The sequence below is a fragment of the Vipera berus genome (genome assembly GCF_964194415.1).
Source record: "Vipera berus genome assembly, chromosome: 1".
Taxonomy (NCBI): domain Eukaryota; kingdom Metazoa; phylum Chordata; class Lepidosauria; order Squamata; family Viperidae; genus Vipera; species Vipera berus.
The window spans coordinates 11,057,756-11,081,766 of record NC_138202.1 but is presented as its reverse complement, the minus strand read 5'-3'; the positions used below and the strand labels follow the sequence as shown (position 1 = coordinate 11,081,766).

Genomic DNA, 24,011 nt, shown 5'->3' with positions numbered 1-24,011 from the left:
GGATTTTGGGCACTATACGCTAACACAATTCTCCTACAGTGTCAAGAAATACTATGATGCTTGCTTAACTAAAGATGCCCATGATGTCTGTGGAGGGAATTTAATTTTTTTATGTGCCTTGTAAATGCTTATGCCAAGGACATTGAAAGCCCCTAAATATCTCTACCTTTGCTTGTAAAAATCTGTGTATTGAGCCACAATAGCTTAAGCCATGTTCCCCCCATTTTCCAAAGCACTGATAATCGGTACTTCACAACTCTCTGTTCGAAATGAAATGCAGAGTCCCATTGTTAGAATTACAATCAGTTGGATCTGCATTCACATTTAAAAGTCTGATTACCTAGCATAACACAGTGTTATTTTCCAAACAAAGGGACACAAGATTCCTACAGCTTGTTATCCGGGTAAAACAATGGATAGCCAATGATCAAATCAAAGCTGTCTGGATGACCTTAGGCCAGTCAATGTCTCTCAGCCCAACTCACCTTAAAGGGTTGTTGTGGGGAAAATTGGAGGGGAGAGGTGCATTAGGTATGTTCTCCACCTTGAGTCATTTATGGGGGGGAGATAAAGGAACGATATAAATAAATGCTAAATAAAAATAAAATATAGGTGTGGTGATCTTCAGTCTCTGTAGCTCTATGAAAGAACTTCGTTGAAAAGTCTCTGGCGCCGCTTGTTCTTGCCAGCAGAAGACCACTGGCTCATTGTAACTTGCTAACTTTAGTAAAACAGTGTTAATCTTCCCACTTCTTAATTCCTTAGCTGAGTTTTTCCAACACACGCCCCCCTCCTTCAAAGTCAATTGTGCAAGAAAAGGTTTCGAGTTGCTTATGCGAAGTCACCAATAAAATTGTTGAGCAAGTGCTCCAATACCCGAGCACTTTTAAGAAGAGACTGGACAACCATTTGTCTGAAATAGTACAAGTAGTCCTCGACTTACGTCCACAATTGAGCCTTAAATTTCTGTTGCTGAGTGAGGCAGTTGTTAACGTGAGTTTTACAACCTTTCTTCCCACAGTTGTTAGGTGAATCACCCGAGTTGTTAAGTTAGTAACACGGTTGTTAAGTGAATCTGCCTTCCCCATTGACTTCGCTTGTCAGAAGGCTGCAAAAGGGAATCACGTGACCCTGGGACGCTGCAACCGTGATAAATACATGCCAGTTACCAAGGAAACTGAAATTTGACCATGGGGATGCTACAGTGGTCGTAAGTGTGAAAAATGGTCATCAGTCCCTTTTTCCAGTGCTGTTGTAAGTTTGGTCACTAAATGAACTGTTGTAAATAGAGGACTACCTGTATATGGTTTCCTGCTTGAGCAGGGGATTGGACTAGAAGACCTCCAAGGTCCTTTCCAACTCTGTTATGAGCCGTGGTGGTGCAGGGGTTAGAATGCAGCATTGCAGGCTAATTCTGCCGACTGCCAGCAGTTCGATCCTGACTGGCTCAAGGTTGACTCAGCTTTCCATCCTTCCGAAGTCCGTAAAATGAGGACCCAGGTTGTTGTAGGCAGTAGGCTGACTCTGTTAACTGCTTAGAGAGTGCTGTGAAGCACTGTGAAGTGGCATATAAGTCTTAAGTGCTATTGCTCTTCTGAAATGAGGTCTCCTTGCTTTCATCTGTCATTGTCATCCTTATATGGCATTTGTTAGAGCACTTCCTTTTTGTGGAGGTCATTAAGTGAATCCACAGTTTGCTATTGGCTGGTTTTTGCTGGAAACCAGAAGTAAACAACAGTTTCTGACAAAAGCTTCATAAATCACAGTCATGTAACCACAGGGTGCTGGAAACGGCTGTTAATGCAGGGCATTGCCAAGCACCCAAATGTGTTCCCATGACTGCGTGGGAAGGTAACTTTGGAACCAGGTCATAAGTAGCTTCTTGGGGATCCACTGAGTGCTAAGTGACTGGTCATAAGTCAGGGACTACCTGTACTCTTTTTGTCTAACCGAGAGTAGTAAACTCCTACAGAAAGACTTGGATATCTCCCTTTGGTATGTATCCATCCTTACCTTACAGACCGTTCAGCTATGTTCTTGCTTTCTCAAACATCCTATTAGTTTATCAAAATATAAAATACAAAGTACAAAGAAAAATGAAAATAAGGGGGGAAGAGGGGAAGAGAGAAATGTGTAGGGAAAAGGGGGAAAGAAAACGAGAAGCATTGGCTTCCAACTGCTGTTGGTTCAGTAGAAGAAGGTAGTAACATAAAACCTCAACTTTTTAGTTTTATACAATAATCTATACCAGTGGTGGCGAACCTATGGCACACGTGCCAGAGGGGGCACTCTGAGCCCTCTGTGGGCGCACACGCCTCGCTCTTTGGCTATGTTTTTGCAGGAAAAAGCCATTTCTCAAGCCCCCTTCCTAGCTAAAACAAGCCTCTGGAGCGAGCGTGCTGTTTTCAGCTTTGAATCATATCAAATCTGACACCAGAAACAGATTAACAGATGACCTGAGTACTGCACGTGTTGCTCTCAAACTTACAAAGTATAAGCCAAGGTTAGACAAATTATCAGCATGCGTACAACAGCGAAAATCCCGTTAATTGTTCCAAAGCATACCAAAGGCAAACTTTTACCTTTCAGTAAAAAATGGTTTGTATCATTGAAAGCTTTGATACTGTGTTTTTCTTTTAAGACAAAAGATGTTAATGTATGAGTTGTTTTTTTTTCTAAACTAAAACCTCAGTATTCGGATTAAATTGCCGTGTTGGCACTTTGCGATAAAGAAGTAGGTTTTGGGTTGCAGTTTGGGCACTTGGTCTCTAAAAGGTTCGCCATCACTGATCTATACTAGCCATTTCTATAACAAACCAATGTAATCGGCAAAACCCAAAATCAATTATTTTTTTCCCCAGCTCAAGCACAAAGTCCAAAAGCGGTTCCCAAGTAGAAACAAAATTAACGGTGTTCTTTTCTTTAAGCAAAGCGGTCGATTTAGCACCGTTCAGCTACCTTCTTGTAGCAACAGGAACAATTCTGGTTCAGATCCGTGGCAGACTTGGGGACATACCAGCAAAACCTGAATGAACCGGTGGAGAATTACCATGAACCTCAGCCATGCTCAGGTTGTAGCCGTCCCTGTGCTTAAGCAGCTGGGATCTTAATATAGCCTTGCAAGAGGGAGCCAGGCGGGGAAGAGGCTGCTTTTTTTAAATTTCCTGCTCCTCAAGTTTCACTCTCAGTCCTGTAAACATTTTCATTTTGCTTCAGGAGAGGAATTTACAACAAGGCAGGACCAGATGATGAGGTGAACTGGAAAGGAGGGCAAAGCGGGGATAGAGAAATAAACCCCCCAGTGCTTGTCTTGCTTAGGCTGGGGGAAAGAATGTGATTGTTCATCTAATAGGCTGAGATAATGTGCATTGGAAAAAGGGTGATATTTGACATAAAAGAGAGTCCAGTAGCTCCTATCAAGCTCTGGATTCTGTAAACAGGATTGGGACTACTGTATACAATTAATCAGTTCAACATTGCTCCTGGCTTTTAAATCTATCCATTTATTATTTGTATTGAAAGGGACAACAAAGCGAAGAAAAAGAAAGACGTTGGGATAGGGGTGCACACAAGACAGCGTGCCTAGATGCATATCCCATCCTAACCCTAAACACAGCAGTTGTATTACACCAGGGGTCTTCAAACTTGGCCCTTTTATGACTTGTGGACTTCAACTTCCAGAATTCCTGGCTGAGGAATTCTGGGAGTTGAAGTCCACAAGTCAATAAAAGGGCCAAGTTTGAAGACCCCTGCATTACACTAATAAGCAACTAACACTTGTTTAAAGAAGTTTGTTTAAAGGTTTTCCGAGGTCCAACTCAACTCCTAGAGTAAGGAGGTTTCTTTAAGGCTTTTCTCATTTTGATGAGTTTTATTAATGTGTTTTATTAAGATTGGCAGTTTTTACAACCTGAGGCAAACAAAATTGACCCAAACCTTTTGAGATTGCCAGATTTTGTGTGATTTCGGCAGCTTGTCGTGGCCTTTCTTCTACAATAGCCTATAGTCCAGGTAGTCCTCAACGTATGATCACAGTTTCAGCCCAAAATATATATTGCTACGTGAGGCAGTTGTTAAGTGAATTTTGCCCTATTTCGCAACCTATCTTGCCACAGTTGTTAGGGGAAATCACTGCAGTTGTTAACGTTACTAAGACGGTTGTTAAATGAATCTGGCTTCCCCATTGACTTTTGTTGTGACTCCGGGACACTGCAATCATCATAAATATGAGTCAGTTGCCAAGCATCTGAATTTTGATCATTAGGGATGCTGCAGTGGTCATTAGTGTGAAAAATGGATATGTGTCACTTTTTCAGTGCCGTTGTAACTTCGAACGGTCACTAAACAAAGGGTTGTAAATACAAAAGCAGTCAAAACAGAGTAAATAACCAATTGCAGCTCTCTCACTCCCAAAATACTTCAGGGCGATTAGTTGAGCTGTGACCTTTGTGGCAAAGCCTGCTTTGAATCTCTTGGTCCAGTTCCAGTATTCTGGACACTTGGCTCCAGCAATTTCAGAGACGCTTCAAGGCATCAGAGGCTTCCTGCAGCAAATGTCTTTTTTTAATATATTCTCACTTATCTAATATTCCAAGCTGGTATTCCAATTTAATTCTTTACGTAACATTATAAAGCAGCGGAGTAGCATTAGCAATGAAGACAACACACTGCTTGTTGGCTGCCGGAAAGCCAGTTCCGGGATTAAATAAAATACGAAAAGGGCGTACGTTGGAGAGATGGGTGACATATTAAGCCGAAAAAGGAAATTGTCATAAAAAGAAAAAGTTCAGAGATGGAGATCTCCTATATACAGGCAGTCTTCCACTTAACAACGCATGTGTTACAACACAATTGGGACCAGAATTTCTGCTGCTAAGCAAGGTAGCTGTTAAATGAATTCTGCCCAATTTCGCAATCTGTTTTGCTGTGATTGTTAAGCAAATCACTGCAGCTGTTAGTGAACTAACATGGTTAAGCAAATCCAGGTTTCCTCCATTGACCTGGCTTGTCAGAAGCTGGGTGGGAAGGTTACAAATGGTGATCAAATGACTCTGGGTTGCTGCAGCCGGCGTAAATACATGCCAGTTGCCAAGCACTTGACTTTGGATCACATGGCCATGGGAAGGCTGCAGTGGTTGTAAGTGTGAGGACCAGTTGTAGGTCAATTTTTTCAGTTGTGTTGCAAATTCAAATATTCACTAAGTGAACGGTTGTAAGTCAAGGACTACTAGCAATCCTAATTAATCTATCTTTCCTGTAGGCGTAAGATCACTGTCCAAAAATCTTCGTTTGGGGCAGCCTGCTCTGATCCTGACCTCCAAGAGAAGCTTTTGGGAGAACATAGAAGTAATGCAGTAATTGCAATAAAATCAGCGTGTCTCAGCTTGTGTATTTTTTTCCCCTTTCCTTTTTCGGTAGTGCAAGCAGTATCATTAAGGCATAAAATGACATCGACAGATTCTGTTTGCACTAGCAAAAAATAATAATAATTCCACGCATGCAAGGTAAGACATGCTGATTTTAAGCATTTAGGGTTTTTTTTTTTCAAAGAAGGCAAATATTGCTGGTAATTCTATGGGAGCATCCGTGTCATTTTCTTGGCCGAAGTACAAAGTGCTTTGTGGTTATATTATATTCCTGGTTGATTTTTTTTTTTACTTCCCAGTTTAGCCTAAAGCCACAGGTGTCTTCCATGCGAGAATGAATTGGGGTTCAACCCTGTTGAGTCTTTTTGAATCAAAGTTGCCTCCGTGCTGCCTCCTGAGCTTAGGCTGTTTTATAAGGAAAACTCTTTCCTGTTAAATATAACTGAGCTACTGTTGCATGTTGAAACTCAAATCCTTTGGCCACCTAATGAGAAGGAAGGAAGGACTCACTGGAGAAGAGCCTGATGCTGGGAAAGATTGAGGGCAAGAGAAGAAGGGGACGACAGAGGATGAGGTGGCTGGATGGAGTCACTGAAGCAGGAGGCGTGAGCTTAAATGGACTCCAGAAGATGGTAGAGGACAGGAAGGCCTGGAGGAACGTTGTCCATGGGGTCGCGATGGGTCGGACACGACTTCGCAGCTAACAACAACTGTTGCATGAATGCATTGCTTATATTCAGCACAGGCATTTATTCCTCTGGAGTCCCTGGTGCTCTCTGAGCTTGGTTGTTAGCTGATGGTGCTACTTACAGGTAGTCCTCGACTTACAACAGTTCATTTAGTGACCGCTCAAAATTACAAAGGCACTGGAAAAAGCGACTTATTACCACTTTTGACACGACCCTTGCAGCATCCCCACGATCACGTGATCCAAATTCAGACACTTGGCAACTGATTGGTATTTATGACGTTTGCAGTGCCCCCCCCCCGGGGGTGGGAGTAGTCATGTGATTGCCTTTTGTGACCTGGCAAGCTAAGTCAATGGGGAAGCCAGATTCACTTAACAACCGGGTTGCTAACTTAACTGCAGCGATTCACTTAACAACTCTGGCACGAGAGCTCACAAAATGGGGCAAAACTCACTTAGCAAATGTCTCACTTAGCAACATACGTTTTAGGCTCGCTTGTGATTGTAAGTCGAGGACTACCTGTAGTTAGATAATGAAACATCTGCAGGCAAACAGCTGTGAGAGCACCGGGGATTCCACAGTTCAACCTGACCTAGAGATTCTTTTCTATCGGAACAATTAATTCCTTTTATTACCACTGCTATTGTCCCAAAGGGGCTTTTTCAAGAGGCAACTGGACTTTCTTGTTTTTCTTTGAAGATGTTTCGCTTCTCATCCAAGAGGTTTCTTCAACTCTGGATGAGCTTCAGCCCTGGATGAAGTTTCTTGGAGGAGAAGTGAAACATCTTCAAAGAAAATCCAGTTGCCTCTTGAAAAAGCCCCTTTGGGACAACCGTGACCTGGATGAATGAGAATCTCCGTAGACTTTGCTATTATTATGATATGCAGGAAATCTTTGATTTACAACCATTGATTTAGTAACAGTTTGACGTTACGTCACTGAAAAAAGTGGCACATAACCGTTTTTTGCACTTACGAGCGTGGTCATGTGATCAGAATTCGGATGCCTGGCAACCGGCATGTATTTATGATGGTTGCAGTGTCCTGGTTTTATGTGATCCCCTTCTGCAACCTCCTGACAAGCAGAAGTCAATGGGGAAGCCAGATTCACTTAACAACCGTGTTACTATTATTATTATTATTAATTTTATTTATATACCGCCCTTCTCCCGAAGGACTCAGGGCGGTGTACAGGGCAATAAATATATTAAAAATACAAGATACAAAAGTTAAGAAAAATTAAATATTGTGCCCGATACAATAAAATTAATTAAAATCAATATTAAAAACCCCAAACCCATCAGACCAGGCCGGCTTGTTCAAATAAATAAGTTTTTAGATCACGGCGGAAGGAGCGAAGGTCGGGAGCCATCCGGAGCTCAACCGGTAATTGATTCCAAAGGTCTGGCGCGCCCACAGAGAACGCCCTCTCCCTGGGGGTCGCCCGTCGACATTCTCTGACCGGCGGCACCCTGAGGAGGCCCTCTCTGTGGGAGCGCACTGGACGAAGGGAACTTGACGCCGGCAGCAGGTGCTCCCGTAAGTAATCCGGACCCATGCCATTTAGGGCTTTATAGGTCATCACCAGCACCTTGAATCTCACCCGGAGGGCAACTGGAAGCCAATGCAGCTCACGGAGCAGAGGTGTAACATGGGAGTATCAGGAGGCCCCCAACACAACTCGTGCGGCTGCATTCTGCACCAGCTGAAGCCTCCGAGTGGTCCTCAAGGGCAGCCCCATGACTAACTTAGCACTTGCCGTGATTCACTTAACAACTATGGCCAGAAAGGTTGTAAAATGGGGCAAAGCTCTCTTTGCAACTGTCTTGCTTAGCAACAGAAATTTTGGGCTCAATTGTGGTCGGACCTCGAGGACTTACCTATATCAACAGGTGTAATGCTCTCTCAGGTGGGAGCCAATGGGAGCCCCCAGTTGTAAATGAAGAGTTGAAGATCAGAGATCACCTGGTCCCACTGATCTTGTTCTCTCTTTTAGCCCATCGCTGAGTGGTGTCACTTACCCCCCAAGGATGCTGCTAAGATGCCTGAAAGTGCCTGGAAACTGTCTTTCTATTGCATCTCCTGGTTATATGGCACTTACTTGCTCTTCTTTGCTGGATACCCCTTTTTCCATGATCCACCTTCGGTCTTTTATGGTATGGTAAGCATTGTGGCCATATTGGGGGGTGGATGGGAAAGCTTTTATTTAGAGTAGGGATGTCCAACCTTGGAACTTTAAGACGTGTGGACTTCAACTTCCAGAATTCCTCAGCCAGCCATGCTGGCTGGGGAACTCTGGGAATTGAAGTCCACACGTCTTAAAGTTCCAAGGTTGGACATCCTTGATTTAGCGAATGTGATGTTGGTTCATATACATGGTAAATGAGCCTAGTGCTGCCTCCCCGTATAATGTAACCCAGGAATCTGGAAGGATAGCTTCAGAAACCTTGTGTATTTCATCTGACGTGCTTCAGGAGAGTTCTTTCATTTTAGACGCTTTGCAGCAAGATTTTGAAGCAGAAACATAATTGTTTTTTTAAAAAAAGTTTGCAATTTAGTCTTTGGAGGTCAAACATTTTTAAAGTGACGTTTTTGCCTGGGCAAGGTGCTTGATTTCTTTAAAAAAAAAACCAACCGTCTCTTTTTAACTGTAAACTGCTAAAGATTTGCAGAGATACAAATTAGATAAATATTTCACAAAGGTGTTTTTTTTTAAAGTTGGCAATGCCATTCTTTTGCTTAAGAGTAGACAAAGGAGGGTTAATATAGGATTTTATACGAGTCGCCTTCTAGAAATGTTAGGTTTCCAGTGAGATGAGGCTGCTTAGTTGAGGATGGGATTTGTAGTACAGTTTGGAAGTGGCCTGTGAGTCTGAAAGGAATGAAACCAAATGTCCTTTGTTCAGGAAAAACTCTTTATTTATTTAATGTAGAAGTTTGATAAACAAATTAATAAAATTGACATTTCTGAAGATAATCTCAGTACCAATGCTGTATGTTTGATGCTGTAATAAATTTGTGGACATCAATTTTAAAAGCTGATACTCCCTAGACCTATTACTTACTATAAGTTTCTTTGCATAATGAATTAAAATAACTATTTATTGTAATAGTAAAGAAAGCTTTGCCTGAAGTCATAAAAAAGAAATCTAACACATTTCTAAGGTGAATAAGGGATCTCTTGTCTTAATTAGGGTGTTTTTTTCCTTTAAAAAAAGCTGCGGGTTTATGTTTTCGGACAGTGACATCATCCATTGATTTTTTTTTCCTCCCCAGAATCCAAAATATGACTGAATTCCTGTAATTTTCATCTCTCCTGTCACTAGATCTTAATTGCAGACCTCTTGACCACAATGCTGGATTCAGCTTTTATGAATTAGCTGGTCTGACAAGCTCAAAAGCTTCTACTGGTAGACCCTGACTTATGACCGTAAATGGAGCCTGATCATCACAGTTGTAAAACGGGTCAGTCAGGGGACTGTGATGTGATTTTGCTACCTTTTTTGCCATGGTCATTTAGACAGGTGTGGTCATTAAGCGACCCACGTTGTTCACTATTGGCAACGGTTTTGCCGAAAATCAAAAGCAAGTGCTGGTTTTTAGCAAAACCAAAGTGTGGTCATCTGACTTCAGTGAGGGACAACAGTTAGAACTTCAAATCCAGGTCGTAAGTAGCCCCAAGGTAGGTCCGTCCTAACTTCGAATGGTCACTCAGCAAATCAGTCGTAAGTTGAGGACTATCTGTTCCTACATTCGCAAACTATTTGTTTGGTCGTGATCAAAGCAATTGTCTGACAGGAGACTTTGCTGTCGAACGACAGCCTGTCGGGCCTGCTCACACCCATCGCACCAGCTCAGCTCCTTGCTCTGTTGTGTAATTCTGAACTTTTTGGATGCTGCAGCTGTCTGGAGTTCACCTTTTCTTCTTTTTCTGCCCGGTGTTCCAGATTGGGAAAAGGGAATGGAGGTGCCCTTGGATATTGCACTCACCTACCTGATACAAGGCAGCTTTTATGCCCATTCTATCTATGCCACCCTTTACATGGATGCCTGGCGCAAGGATTCAGTCGTCATGCTCATTCACCACGTGGTTACCCTGACACTCATCGTGTTCTCCTATATATTCAGGTAATTCTCAAGGCTTTCATCCATTGGCTGCTCTGCTGCCAGCTGTCGTCATTGGCTGAGCTTCGGTGATGTCACAGGATGTTCACAGTACAGGTAGTCCTCGACTTACAACCACAAGTGAGGCCCAAATTTTTTCCAAAATATGAGCCTGTTGCTAAATGTCTGGATTTTGATCGTGATCGTGGGGAAGCTGCAACCGTCATAAATGTGGGGAAAAATGGTCATGGGTCCGGTTTTTCCCCCCAGTACTGTTGTAACTTTGAATGATCACTAAACGAATGGTTGTAAGTCAAGGACTATGTGTATAGGGGAGATAATTCCAGCCCCCCCCTTTATTTAAACAAGATTGTAGCTCAGAGGAGATCAAGACAATTAATTGCCCACGTGTGACTGCACCAGGGACGTAACTGAGCCCAGAATTACAGTCATAAGGCATGCTTGTCATTAAGCAGGTTACCCCACAGTGTTTTCAATTTTGTGACCTTATGTTGTGTGGTTGTTACGCAGACACCAGGGTCATTAAGCAAACTCATTGTACAAGCGGTGAGGCACTCCGACCCTCTGGTTCCGCCCCGAGGTCCCGGGAGTGAGGACGTGCAGCCTCCTGAGCTCCGGCTGGTGTACTTGAATGCCAGGTCGGTCGTCAACAAGGCTCCTCTCGTCCGTGACTTGGTCGAGGGTGAGCAGGCGGACCTGGCTTGCATCACGGAAACTTGGTTGGGCCCAGAGGGCGGCATTCCTCTGGTTGATCTTTGCCCACCAGGTTTCCGGGTGCTGCACCGGCCTCGGGCTCAGGGTAGGGGTGGGGGAGTGGCTGTTGTTATGAGGGAGACCTTGTGTCCACGGGAGGCCACCGTTCCCCAGATAGTCGGGTGTGAGTCTCTCTTTTTGAGATGCGGCCCTGGTGCGCAGTTGGGCTTGCTGCTGGTGTACCTTTCGCCTAGTCACGCAGCAGCAGCCCTGCCTGAGCTGCTCGATGTCCTCTCTGGGCTGGTGGTTGAGTTCCCGAAACTTATAGTTTTGGGGGACTTCAATCTACCATCGCTGGGAGGATCATCTGAGTTGGCTCGGGAGTTCATGGCTTCCATGACGGCCATGGACCTGACGCAAGTAATTTCGGGACCGACTCATGAGGGAGGCCACACCCTTGACCTAGTTTTCTTATCTGGACGGTGGTTAGATGATCTTGGTGGGGGCTCTCCAATTATTATGCCCCTGGCATGGACCGATCATCATCTCCTGCGGCTGGTCTTCCGTTTTGCCACCCCCCGCCGTGGGTGTTTGGAACCAATTAAATGGTACCGCCCCAGACGCTTAATGGATCCCCAGAGGTTCCAGGCGGCGCTGGGGTCCCCACCTGCCTCCCTTGCTCACAGCTCGGCAGATGCCTTAGTGGAAGCTCTGGGAGATGAAGCGTCGGAGACGGGGCCTAGAGAGCGGTTGGAGGTCCAGCCGATCCGAATCCGACCGATTGCGACTAAGAGCCTACATTAGGTCTTATCTCGCTGCGATAAGGGAGGCGAGGTCTAACCACTTCGCCACCCTTATCGCGTCCGCAGATAATCGCCCAGCCGCCCTGTTTAGGGTGACTCGCTCCCTCCTAAATCAGGAGGTGAGGGAGGATCCCTTGCAGGGTCGTGCCAAGGAGTTTAACCAACATCTGTCGGACAAAATCGCTCGGATTCGGACCGGTCTGGACTCTGACTGGGCAGAGTCTGACGATCAGGACACGGGCGGTCTTGTCGATATCACCTGGGAGGAGTTTGATTCTGTGACTCCGGAGGACGTGGACAGGATCATGGGGAGGCTGAGCACCACCACATGTTTATTGGACCCGTGCCCTTCCTGGCTGGTCTATGCAGCCCGGGAGAGGACACGCAGCTGGTTCCAGGCAGTTATATCGGCTTCTCTGAGTGAGGGTAGCTTCCCCGCCGTCTTGAAGGAGGCGGTGGTGAGGCCTCTCCTCAAGAAGCCTGCCTTGGACCCAGCTGTATTGAACAACTTTCGTCCTGTCTCCAACCTTCGCTTTCTTGCGAAGGTTGTTGAGAGTGTGGTGGCGCATCAGCTCCCTCTGGTCCTGGATGAAGCGGATTATCTAGACCCGTACCAATCGGGTTTCAGGCCCGGGCACAGCACGGAGACGGCATTGGTCGCGCTGGTGAATGATCTCTGGAGGGCTCGGGACAGGGGATATTCCTCTGTTCTAGTCCTATTAGACCTCTCGGCGGCTTTCGATACCATCGACCATGGTATCTTGCTGCGGCGTCTCAGGGGGCTGGGAGTGGGAGGCACAGTCTTACAGTGGTTCTCCTCCTATCTCCAGGGACGTTCGCAGTCGGTGTTGGCAGGAGGGCAGAGGTCGACCGCGAGGTCTCTCATTTGTGGAGTTCCTCAGGGGTCGGTCCTCTCGCCTCTCCTGTTCAACATCTACATGAAACCGCTGGGTGAGATCATTCGTGGCTTTGGAGTTGGATATCATCAGTACGCTGATGATACCCAACTTTTCCTTTCGACCCCAAACCACCCCAGTGATGCCCTCAACGTGATGTCCCGTTGCCTGGAGGCGGTTCGGGTCTGGATGGGGAGGAACAGACTTCAACTCAACCCCGACAAGACTGAGTGGCTTTGCATACCTTCATCCCGGGTTTATTCGGACATTCCACCTCTGGCTATGGGGGGTGAACTATTACCCCCCGTAGATAGGGCTCGCAACTTGGGAGTCCTCCTAGATTCACGGCTCACCTTGGAAGACCATATAGGAGCTGTGACTAGGGGGGCCTTCGCCCAGGTTCGCCTGGTGCGCCAGTTGCGGCCCTATCTTAGCCGGGATGATTTGTGCACGGTCACTCATGCGCTCGTGTCCTCTCGTCTGGACTACTGCAACGCTCTCTACATGGGGCTGCCCTTGAGGACCACCCGGAAGCTCCAACTGGTACAGAATGCAGCCGCGAGAGTTGTGTTGGGAGTCTCCCGATACTCCCACGTTACACCTCTGCTCCGTGAGCTGCATTGGTTGCCAGTTGTCTTCCGGGTGAGATTCAAGGTACTGGTAACGGTGTTCAAAGCCCTCCATGGCATGGGGCCGGAGTACCTTAGGGAACATCTGCTGCCGGCATCAAGCTCCCTGCGCCCTGTGCGTTCCCACAGAGAGGGCCTCCTCAGGGTGCCACCGATCAGAGGATGTCGATTGGTGGCCCCCAGGGGGAGATCCTTCTCTGTGGGCGCTCCGGAGCTGTGGAATCAGCTACCGGTAGAGCTCCGGATGGCGCCCGATCTTCGCTCCTTTCGTCGCGATCTCAAGACGTTTCTGTTTGTACAAGCCGGCCTAGCCTGATGGGGATTGGTGGGGTTTTTTATTTTTGGTGTCTTAATTTTATCTTGGGGTTTTAGAATTGTATTCCAATTGTTTTAACTTGGGCAATCATTTAATCTCTTTTTAATGTTTGTATTTAGTATTTTATTCTGCCCTGTGAACCGCCCTGAGTCCTCAGGGAGAAGGGCGGTATATAAATATTATTTAATTAAATTAAATTAAATTAAATTAAATTAAATTAAATTAAATTAAATTAAATTAATTCAGTGGGCGTTTTTTGCAGAGTAAACCCAATCAGTTGTAAGTCGAGGACTGCCTGTATTCTAATGCAAAACTCCCATTTGCCGAGGCCAGTTCTAGCATGACCAACACTGCAACAGTTGTATTGTTCTATTTAAAACCTGTCCAATAAGATGCGCTGACATGATTTTTATCTGGATCTCTGGAGGAAAAAAAGAAACAAACAACGGGCCTCTCTCATCCAGGGCCAGCTGAACTGAAATGCTTGGATCTTTTGCGTGGATAATAATGACGCTTTACTCTTGCTCACAGATTCCACAACGTTGGGATTCTTGTACTCTTCCTTCATGACTTTAGTGACATCCAGCTGGAGTTTACCAAACTCAATGTTTACTTCAAGTACCGGGGTGGTGTTTACCACCGTTTAAACGACACCATTTCTAATGCCGGCTGCGTCTCCTTCAGCCTTAGTTGGTGAGTCTGGTTCTGTCAGCCCTCATTTGAGGGCTGATCCTCAGATCTACAGGGACCCAGCCTGGAATTGGAGTGGAATATGTGGTACCCTCCTCAGTGTACCGTCCCCCAGGGGGAGGGCCTTCTCTGTGGGAGTGCCAGCCCTATGGAACTAGCTCCCCCCTGAGCTTCGAATGGCCCCAGATCTCCAGTCCTTTCGCCGCGGCCTCTTTTCCACCTGGCTGACCTGGACTGACAGGGATTTTAATTATGTTTTTAATTTTTAACTCTAATTTTTAATTTATTTTAATTTTTATTTTTATTTATTCTACAGGGGCCTTTAATTTTAATTTTAATTTTAACTTCTGTATTTATTGTACGTTATTGTTGTTAGCCGCCCTGAGTCCTTCAGGAGATAGGGCGGCATATAAGTCCCAATAATAAATAAATAAATAAATAAATTATTGCAGGTAGTCCTTGATTTACGACCACAATTGAACCCCAATTTACCCCCTTTCTTGCCATAGTTGTTGAAGTGAATCACTCCAGTTGTTAACTTAGTAACACGGTTGTTAAGTGAATCTGGCTTCCCCATTGACTTCTGCTTGTCAGAAGGTCGCAGCAGATGATAATGTGACTCTGGGACACGGCAACCGTCATAAATACGAGCCAGTTGCCAAGCATCTGAATTTTGACCCTGTTACCAGGGGGATGTCGCAATGGTTGTAAGCGTGAAAAACGGTCATCGGTCAATTTTTTTCAGTGCTATAGTAACTTTGAACGGTCACTAAATGAATGGTTGTAAGTCAAGGACTACCTGTATTTGGCTGTTGACTCTTCTGTGGAGCATGGTGGCCCCATCTTCTGCCCCTTTTAAGATAGACTGCTCTTAAGGAAAAAGCTTTCTGGTAGCTGCAACTGTCACCAGTCTTTAATTCCCTCAAAAGCCCAAACCTGCCTGTGAATGTTTGGGAAAAAGAATAGAGCAGAAAGCCACAGAAGTGACAATGCAACAGCGGTTGCTGAAACAAGAACGTTAATTAAGCCAAGTAAATAGAGAATGCTGGGAATTTGCTGGGGTATACAGCGAGGAGGGGATGTGATGGCTTTACGGTTAAGACAAGTGGGCTTGTGGGCTGGAAAGTCGACAGCCCAGGCTCAAGATCCGAGCGCCATGCAACAGGGTGGCCACCCACTCTGGTCCCAGCTCCTGCCCACCTAACAGTTTGAAAGCATGCAAACGCAAGTAGATAAATAGGTACCAGTTCGGTGAAAAGTTAACCGTATTCAGTGCACTTCATAACTACAGAAGCATTTTCGGGCAACGCTGGCTCTCTTGGCTAAGAAACAGATGAGCACCGTCCCCTAGGATTGGACACCACTGAGCAAGGGAAATTGTTACCTTTGCCTTTATAGTAAGGAGATGAAGGAAAATAGGCTTTTATAATTGATGTCAGCCCTTCGAGGTAGGTCAGGTAAGGAAATCTTGACTCCACAAGTTCAGCTCGTTGGCCGCTTGGATCAAGCTACGACCCCTCTCAATAAATAGCAGCCAGAGAAAAACCTAAGTCCTGTTCCAAAATTAAAACCTCTTTATCGTTTAAACCAGGGGTGTCCAACCTTGGCAACTTGAAGGCTTGTGGAAATTCAACTCCCAGAATTTCCCTAGCCAGCATGACTGGCTAGCAATTTCTGAGACTTGAAGTCCACAAGTCTTCAAGTTGCTCAGGTTTGGACACTCCTGGTTTAAATCTCTGCCTGAATGTTACAGCTTTCTTCTTAAATTTGGCAAACCACCATATGCAATGTAGGTTTGATCCACCTCTTGCCTTTTAACCGAATAAAACCTGGACTCCTATCACCTTGGCAGGCTTTTACTTGCAAGATTGCTTATTTTAATTAGCAACAGGCATGTGTGCAGAGACGTCCCCGTCCTGGTCTAAATTTGCTTCTGCTACTTTGCTGTCCTTTTCCAGGTTCTGGTTCCGTTTGTATTGGTTCCCCTTGAAGGTGCTTTATGCGACCTGCCACACCAGCCTCCAGTCTGTCCCCAATATCCCATTTTACTTCTTCTTCAACGTGCTGCTGTTTATCCTCATGCTGATGAATATCTATTGGTTCCTGGTAAGTAAAAGGCTCCTGTCAGTGGCTGGTCCAGCATTTACCAGCTGTGCTCCAAGCAACGTGAAGTACAGGTAGTCCCTGACTTATCACCATTCATTTAATGGCCATTCAAAGTTACAACGGCACTAAAAAAAGTGACTTACGACCAGTTCTCATATGTATGACTGTTGGCAACATTCCAGGATGCTTGGTATGATGATGATGGTGGTGATGGTGATTGATGTTGTTGTTGGAAGGGACCTTGGAGGTCATCTAGTCCAACCCCCTGCTCAGGCAGAAAAGCCTATACCATTTCAGACAAACGGCTGTCCATTCTCTTCTTAAAAACTTCCAGTGTTGGAGCATTCACAGCTTCTGGAGGCAGGTTGTTCCACTGGTTAATTGTCCTCACTGTCAGGAAGTTTCTCCTTACTTCTAGGTTGCTTCTCTCCTTGGTTACTTTCCATCCGTTGCTTCTTCTCCTGCCTTCAGGTGCTTTGGAGAATAGCTTGGCTCTCTTCTTTCTGGCAGCGCCTGGGATATTGGAACACTGCTATCATGTCCCCCCTCGTCCTTCTCTGCATTAAACTAGATATACCCAATTCTAGCAACCGTTCCTTATATGTTTCCTAGTGTTCTGTTTCAGCCTACGACCAGCCCTGTTTGTGTGTCAGGGACAACCCCTTCTTCCTTTAAACAATCAATAGGCTGGAAAAAACCAACCCAAATTTATTTATAGTTCAAACAAAAAGGCAACAGAATATTTCCTTCAATAAATGATTCAAAATATGAAACGAGTTAACAAACAAGAGTCAAACAGATTAGCAAGAACAGACCAGGATTCCCTTAGTATGTCTCCAAATGGTTGCCTTCAGCAACCAGCCCCGTCCACACCTTCCCCTTTTATTATCAGTCCCAAGGCATGGCTTCTCACTCCCTTTTGCTCCTCTCACTGAGTTGCCTCATTGATTTGCTCTGCTCTGCTGGATTGCCTTCTGCTTCTAGCATCTCTGAACAGATTCAGCTGTGACTCTTCTGAGTCCAACACCTCCTCCTCACACAGCTGAGCCTCATGAGGAACACGACTGGAGGGGCCAGGCTGAGAGTCCTGCAGTGCATCAGAGCCTCCCTCCGACACCGAAGGCTCTCCAAAGCCCTCCTCCTCCTCCTCAGATTCATCGGACTCAGTTGCTGGGAGCACAGGCTGACACTGAATCACAACACCTAGGGAGCTAGCTGGGATGATTCACTTAACAACTATAGTGATTTGCTTAACAACCATGGCTCAATTGTTGTAAGTTGAGGACTACTTGTAGTGGTGAAGGTGCCGATTAAGATTGGGAAGACTCAGGTTTGAACTCCCTTCAGCCAGGGAAGCTCCTGAGATAATTGGGGCCTCAGTCCAGCCTACTTCAGAGGGATTGTTGTAGGAAAAAATAAATATACACACACACACACACACACACACACACACACACACTAATTTGATTCCTCAAATAAAGGAGGGGATATGCATGGCTTTATACATCTCCTTTCTAAAGATTCTGAGTGATTTACAAGCAGAAAATGCAGTAACATCCAAAGCTATCTGCATTGATAAATCCAGGTCAGCAAAGTAGACTTCCAGACAAAAGTCACTGCTAAACATGTAAAAATTCAACTAAACATAATCATTTTATCCATTGTGTGGATGGTTATTAGCAAAGGAATCAGGTGTGTCCTGTCCCATGCAGAGAGCGTTGCTGGGTTCCACGTGAAACAGGGAAAAATTAACTCAGTGGATAGATCATGCAAATTACTTTTATTCTCAGGCATCCTCAAATCAGCAGAGGTTCTCACGGTTACAGCAGAGGTTCTTCCGGAATACAGGTTGTAATCTGGACCCATCGCATAGGTAAAAGAATAATGGATTTCCCCATCCTGTGTAAATGTTACATGCTGATATGAAGCTCGTGGCTAAGATTCATGCAGAGATGACAAAAAACCCTGGCACAGTAGCCAGGATGTCCTGTAATAAACGTTGAGGCTCTTCCCACTGACTAGCTAAGATATAGGACTAACTAACAACTAGACTACATTTCCCAGAAGCCATCTCTTAAGCAAAGAGCGTTAACCCTTTAAATGCTAAATGCTCTAACACAGTTCTTAATTCCTAAGCTAGCTACAATCTGGTCCAGCACAAGGTGCATCATTAGGAGCCAGTTGTTCCAGCACTTTGGGGCCACTATTGAGAATATCTGCTACAAACTCTATATTCATTTTACCCCTCTTGGGGCCGAGATCCTACACATCTGCTGAACTCCAGTAATAATAAAAAAAATATTTATTAACTTGTATGCTACCCAACTCTCAGTGATTCGGGGTGGCTTACAGAAGTGAACCAAGAAATTACCATAAAATTAACAAGAAATAGATAAGTTTCCCTCCCTGCTCTATAGCCTGGGTGAAGAACTTATGGCTTTTTGGCTGTTCTAAATGACACAGATTTTGGCGGGAACCTTTTTCCAGAGGGTAGGCACTGCCACAGAGAAGGCGTGCTTCCAAGGTCCTGAGAGAGAGCTTGTGTGTGTGCTTTTGTGTGCGTGGTGTAGTCCTATTAAATATAATTGTGCTCTTCATGGGCCTTTTACAGGTAGTCCTTGACCTACAGCCACAATTGAGCCCATTTCTGTTGCCAAGCGAGACAGTTGTTAAGTGAGTTTTTGCCCCATTTTATGACCTTCCTCGCCACAGTTGTTAAGTGAATCACTGCACTTGTTAAGTTAACCTGGTTGTTAAGTGCATCTGGCTTCCCCTTTGACTTTGCTTGTCAGAAGGTCTCAAAAGGGGATCAACACAATCCCAGGACACTGCAACCATCATAAATATGAAGAAGTGGCCAAGCATCCAAATTTTGTTCAGGTGACCATGGGGATGTTATAGCGGTCGTCAGTGTGAAAAAAATGGTCCTAAGTCACTTTTTTTTCAGTGCTGTTGTAACTTTTGACTAGTCACTAAAAGAATTGTTGTAAGTTGAGGGCTACCTGTAGTATACTGTTTTTATTGCATCGGTCAGTTGTTTTAAATTCACATGGTTTTACATAGAACTACTGTTCCCAGAGAAAGAAACCTGACATGTGTCTGGCCTTTGATCCAGTTTTCTCCGGATCACACATTATCCTCGCTTCAGCCCTGTGAAATTAGCTAGGCCAGAGGAAGGCAACCTTGGCTCTTTTATGAGACTCGTGGACTTCAACTCCCAGAATTCCTGAGCCAGCATGGCTCAGCTTGGAAACCTCTCCCTTTCCCCTCAGCGTAGCTGGCTCAGGAATTCTGGGAGTTGAAGTCCACGAGTCTCATAAAAGAGCCAAGGTTGCCTACCCCTGGGCTAGGCTAAGAGAATCTCCGTACCATTGAATGTAGATCTGAATCTGGGAATGGATATCCCCATAGGCCACAGGTCTGCAACCCGCGGCTCTGGAGCCGCATGCGGCTCTTTCAGCTGTCTCCTGCGGCTCCCAGTCCTCTGCCATGTGCAGTCCAAAAAAAAAAAAAGTGGGACTAAAAAAGTTCAACCAATCAATTCAAATATGCAGGGTAGGTGCATATCTCGCCTTGGCTCCACTCTTCAGTCAAACCCTGTTCTGCGCATGCACGCATGTACGCACATGCGCACACATTTTTTGCGGCTCCCAGTTTTTCCTTTTGTGAGGGAACCGGTTCCGAGTGGCTCTTTCACTGTTTCAGGTTGCTGACCCCTGCCATAGGCTAAGTTAATCCGGCAGGCTGTTGAAGCAGGTAAGAGGCCAAAAAGCCTGATGGGAAAATCTGTGATCCAGCCAGCTGATTGGTTCTCCCCTTCTCCTCTCGGCAGTACATCGTCCTTTTTGTGGCCAAGGTTTTGCTGGGAGAAGTGCAGGAGGTGAAGGATGTACGGGAATATGACGCTGATGCTACCTCTAAGAAGACAGGCAGGGAGCTTCATCTCCACAACTCTTGGAAGGAAGGGTAAGGATGTGTAGAAGCGATGGATTTCTGTTCTTTTCCCTCGGTTTCCTCCTCCTAACAACGGCTAGTCAGTTGCTTCTGAGTGGCATACAGAAACAGCTAAGTTACGACTTGAATCCTGTCCTTAATATCAGTAATAATAATAATAATAATAATAATAATAATAATAATAATAATAATAATAATAATAATAATAATAATAATAATAATTTTATTTGTATACCGCCCTTCTCCCGAAGGACTCAGGGCGGTGAACAGGGCAATACATGTTAAAAGACAAGAATACAAAAATTAAAAGAGATTAAACAAGATGCCCAAGAACTATAACAATAAGTTAAAATACATAAAAAGCAATGAAACCCAAACCCATCACCCATCAGGCCAGGCCGGCTTGTTCAAACAGGTAGGTCTTTAGGTCGCGCCGGAAGGAGCGAAGGTCAGGTGCCATCCGGAGCTCAACCGGAAGACGGTTCCATAAATCCGGGGCGCCCACAGAGAACGCCCTCCCCCTGGGGGCCACCAGTCGACATTCTTTGACCGGTGGCACCCTGAGGAGGCCCTCTCTGTGGGAGCGCACTGGGCGGAGGGAAGTTGATGCCGGCCGCAGGTGCTCCCTGAGGTATTCCGGACCCATGCCATGAAGGGCTTTGTAGGTCATTACCAGCACCTTGAATCTCACACGGAAGACAACTGGGAGCCAATGCAGCTCGCGGAGCAGGGGTGTAACATGGGAGTATCGGGAGACTCCCAACACAACTCTCGCGGCTGCATTCTCGCGGCAGCCCCATGTAGAGAACGAATGCCAGTACTTTCCCAGTTCCTCCAGATAATGCCCTTAGCAACACCCCAGGTCCAATACAACTAAAAGTTCTCCAAACTTAGTTGCAAATACGGTTCTTTCTGCACAGAAAGAAGAAATAGCGAGGAAGAATGAATCTATATAGACTGATAAAGCTCCATAAAAAGCATCCCTTCCATTGCGAATTACAGAATCTAGCTCTGCCCAGATTCCCTCCAATACTTTAGGTCCCTTTTTTTGAGGGGGGGAGGGGGAGAAAGATAGTGTTTTTCAACCTCTGTAACTTTAAGGCTGTCTGGGGAATTCTGGGAATTGAAGTCCACATCGCTTTGAAGTTGCTGAGGCTGAGAAACACTGACTTAAGAGCAATGGACTTCACAACCTTATTTGAGGCTTTTAACTTCTTGGAGGGAGGACCAAGAATAGAATCAGTTTCGAGTGCCCTTCGTCTTTCTCAGGCAGGCACTTAATAGGAAACAGCCTGCGAAGTTTTTTTAGTGACAGAGTTGCTGCAAATAATGGAGCAGGTGAACAGGGAAGCAAATGCTGTCGGCATCTCTTACTCAGAAAGTAATTTTATAGAGCCTTGGTGGAGCAGTGGGCTAATGCCTCCTTAAGTAACACCAGCTGTCTGCAATTAGTGCAGGTTCGCATCCCACCAGGCTCAAGGTTGACTCAGCCTTCCATCCTTCCGAGGTAGGTAAAATGAGGACCCAGATTGTTGGGGGCAATTAAGCTGACTTTGTAATAATGCCGCTTGGGGTGTGTGTGAAAGCCCTAATAAGCAGGCATATACATAGAATGAAGGCTACTGCTAAGCTTGTAAGCCGCCCTGAGTCTTCGCAGAAGGGCAGGATATAAATGGAATTAAAATAAATAAATAAAAATAAATTTAAAAAAACGGTAAAATTTAATAGTACCGTACGCAACCTCAAAATTAAAAACCAGAGATTCAATTTCGCTCTGCCGTAAATAAAAGCAGTTGGGGGAAACCAGTCATTGGGTCTGTTAGGTTAAGCAGGAAAGCCTAAAATAATATGAGCAGAAATCTCTCTGAGTGACCTAGCCAAAGACAGACTTGCAGAATGGAATGGAGAATTGGGCAACAGAGAGGATTAAGCACATGTAGGAGAAATGCCAAGTGGTGGAAAGCCTGTAACTCGGAGCCAAAGACTCAGCCCTCTTTACGCTTTTCCTGAAAGGCAGAATTGACGTACATCGACAGCTATCTCAGGATCCAAATACACCGCACATGCCTTGGATTGAGGCCTTATGTATTTCAGGCATGGACCTTATGAATTATGAACTGTCCCTTCTGTTCCATTCATGTTACTAGTGCCCTTCCCTTATCTCTCCGTCTGCTGCCTGCGGGAGGTTCTGCATCCAAGGGACCAGAATAACAATAACAGAGTTGGAAGGGACCCTGGAGGTCTTCTAGTCCAACCCCCTGCTCGAGCAGGAGACCCTATTTCATTTCAGACAGACGGCTGTCCATTCTCCTCTTAAAAGCCTCCAGTGATGGAGCGCCCACGACGTCTGGAGGCAAGCTGTTGCACTTGGTTAATTGTTCTCACTGTTAGGAAGTTTCTCCTTAGTTCTTGATTGGTCCTCTCTAGGTGGGTGCTTAGTTCTATGTTGGTACCCGTTTGATGGATGTTGCGGTGTGTCATCAACAAATCAGTTGCTTTTCCTAATAGCGCCAGTTCCTAGATTAATTTAATTAATTTTAATTTAATTTAATAATTTAATTTGTATACCGCCCTTCTCCCGAAGGACTCAGGGCGGTGAACAGGGCAATACATAATAAAAAAACAGAATACAAAAATTAAAAAGCCATTAAACCATTATGCCCATAAATTAATACATATTAAAATTAAAACTATTTATAAAAACCCAACCCCATCCCGTCAGACCAGGCCAGCTTGTTCGAAAAAGAAGGTTTTGAGATCGCGCCGGAAGGAGCGAAGGTCGGGGGCCATCCGGAGCTCAACCGGCAAGCGGTTCCATAGGTCTGGCGCGCCCACAGAGAACGCTCTCCCCCTGGGGGTAACCAATCGGCATTCTTTGATCGGTGGCACCCTGAGGAGGCCCTCTCTGTGGGAGCGCACTGGACGGAGGGAAGTTGACGCCGGCCGCAGGTGTTGCCGTAGGTAATCCGGACCCATGCCATGAAGGGCTTTGTAAGTCATCACTAACACTAACACTAATAAACCTTCTGCTGTTAAACATATTGCAAATTAGCTACATTTCATCCACCCATTCCGACCAATGGTAAGAAATAAATATATATCTCCATTTTAAAAAATACTCAGTTATATACTTATATTTATGGATACACATGTACAGCTACGATATATAGGTTGCCCTCGACTCAAGACCACAAGTGAACCCAAAATTTCCATTGCTAAATTGGGGTTTTCCCCCATTAACAACCTTTCTTGCCGCAGTTGTTAAGTGAATCACTGCAGTTGTTAAGTCAGTAACATAGTTGTTTAGTGAATCTGGCTTCCCCATTGACTTTGCTTGTCAGAAGGTTGCAAAAGGGGATCACATGACCCCAGGGACACTGCAGCCGTCATAATGCCAGTTGCCAAGCATCTGAATTTTGATCCTGTGACCATCGGGATGCTGCAACAGTTGTGAGTGTGAAAAACAGTTGTAAGTCACTTTTCAGTGCTGTTCTAATTTCCAGCGGTCACTGAATGGTTGTAAAGTAGGGACGCGGTGGCTCAGTGGGTTAGGACGCTGAGCTTGTCGATCAGAAGGTCGGCAGTTTGGCGGGTCGAATCCCGAGTGCCGCGTAGCAGAGTGAGCACCTGTTACTCGTCCCAGCTTCTGCCAACCTAGCAGTTCGAAAGCACGTAAAAATGCAAGTAGAAAAATAGGGACCACTATGGTGGGAAGGTAACAGTGTTCCGTGCGCCTTTGGCGTC

At 45.3% G+C, this 24,011-nt stretch overlaps 1 protein-coding gene across 1 annotated transcript in view; it reads left to right on the top strand.

The window, feature by feature from the left end:
* CERS1 (ceramide synthase 1) overlaps positions 1-24,011 on the top strand; it is a gene marked incomplete at its 5' end in the record, with an annotated part of 46,005 nt that overhangs the window by 19,507 nt on the left and 2,487 nt on the right. The window contains 5 exons of the mRNA XM_081346145.1: positions 8,052-8,211; positions 10,003-10,183; positions 14,049-14,210; positions 16,166-16,313; positions 20,146-20,279. Coding sequence (XP_081202271.1) covers positions 8,052-8,211; positions 10,003-10,183; positions 14,049-14,210; positions 16,166-16,313; positions 20,146-20,279 — 785 coding nt within the window. The remainder of the gene's footprint in view (positions 1-8,051; positions 8,212-10,002; positions 10,184-14,048; positions 14,211-16,165; positions 16,314-20,145; positions 20,280-24,011) is intronic.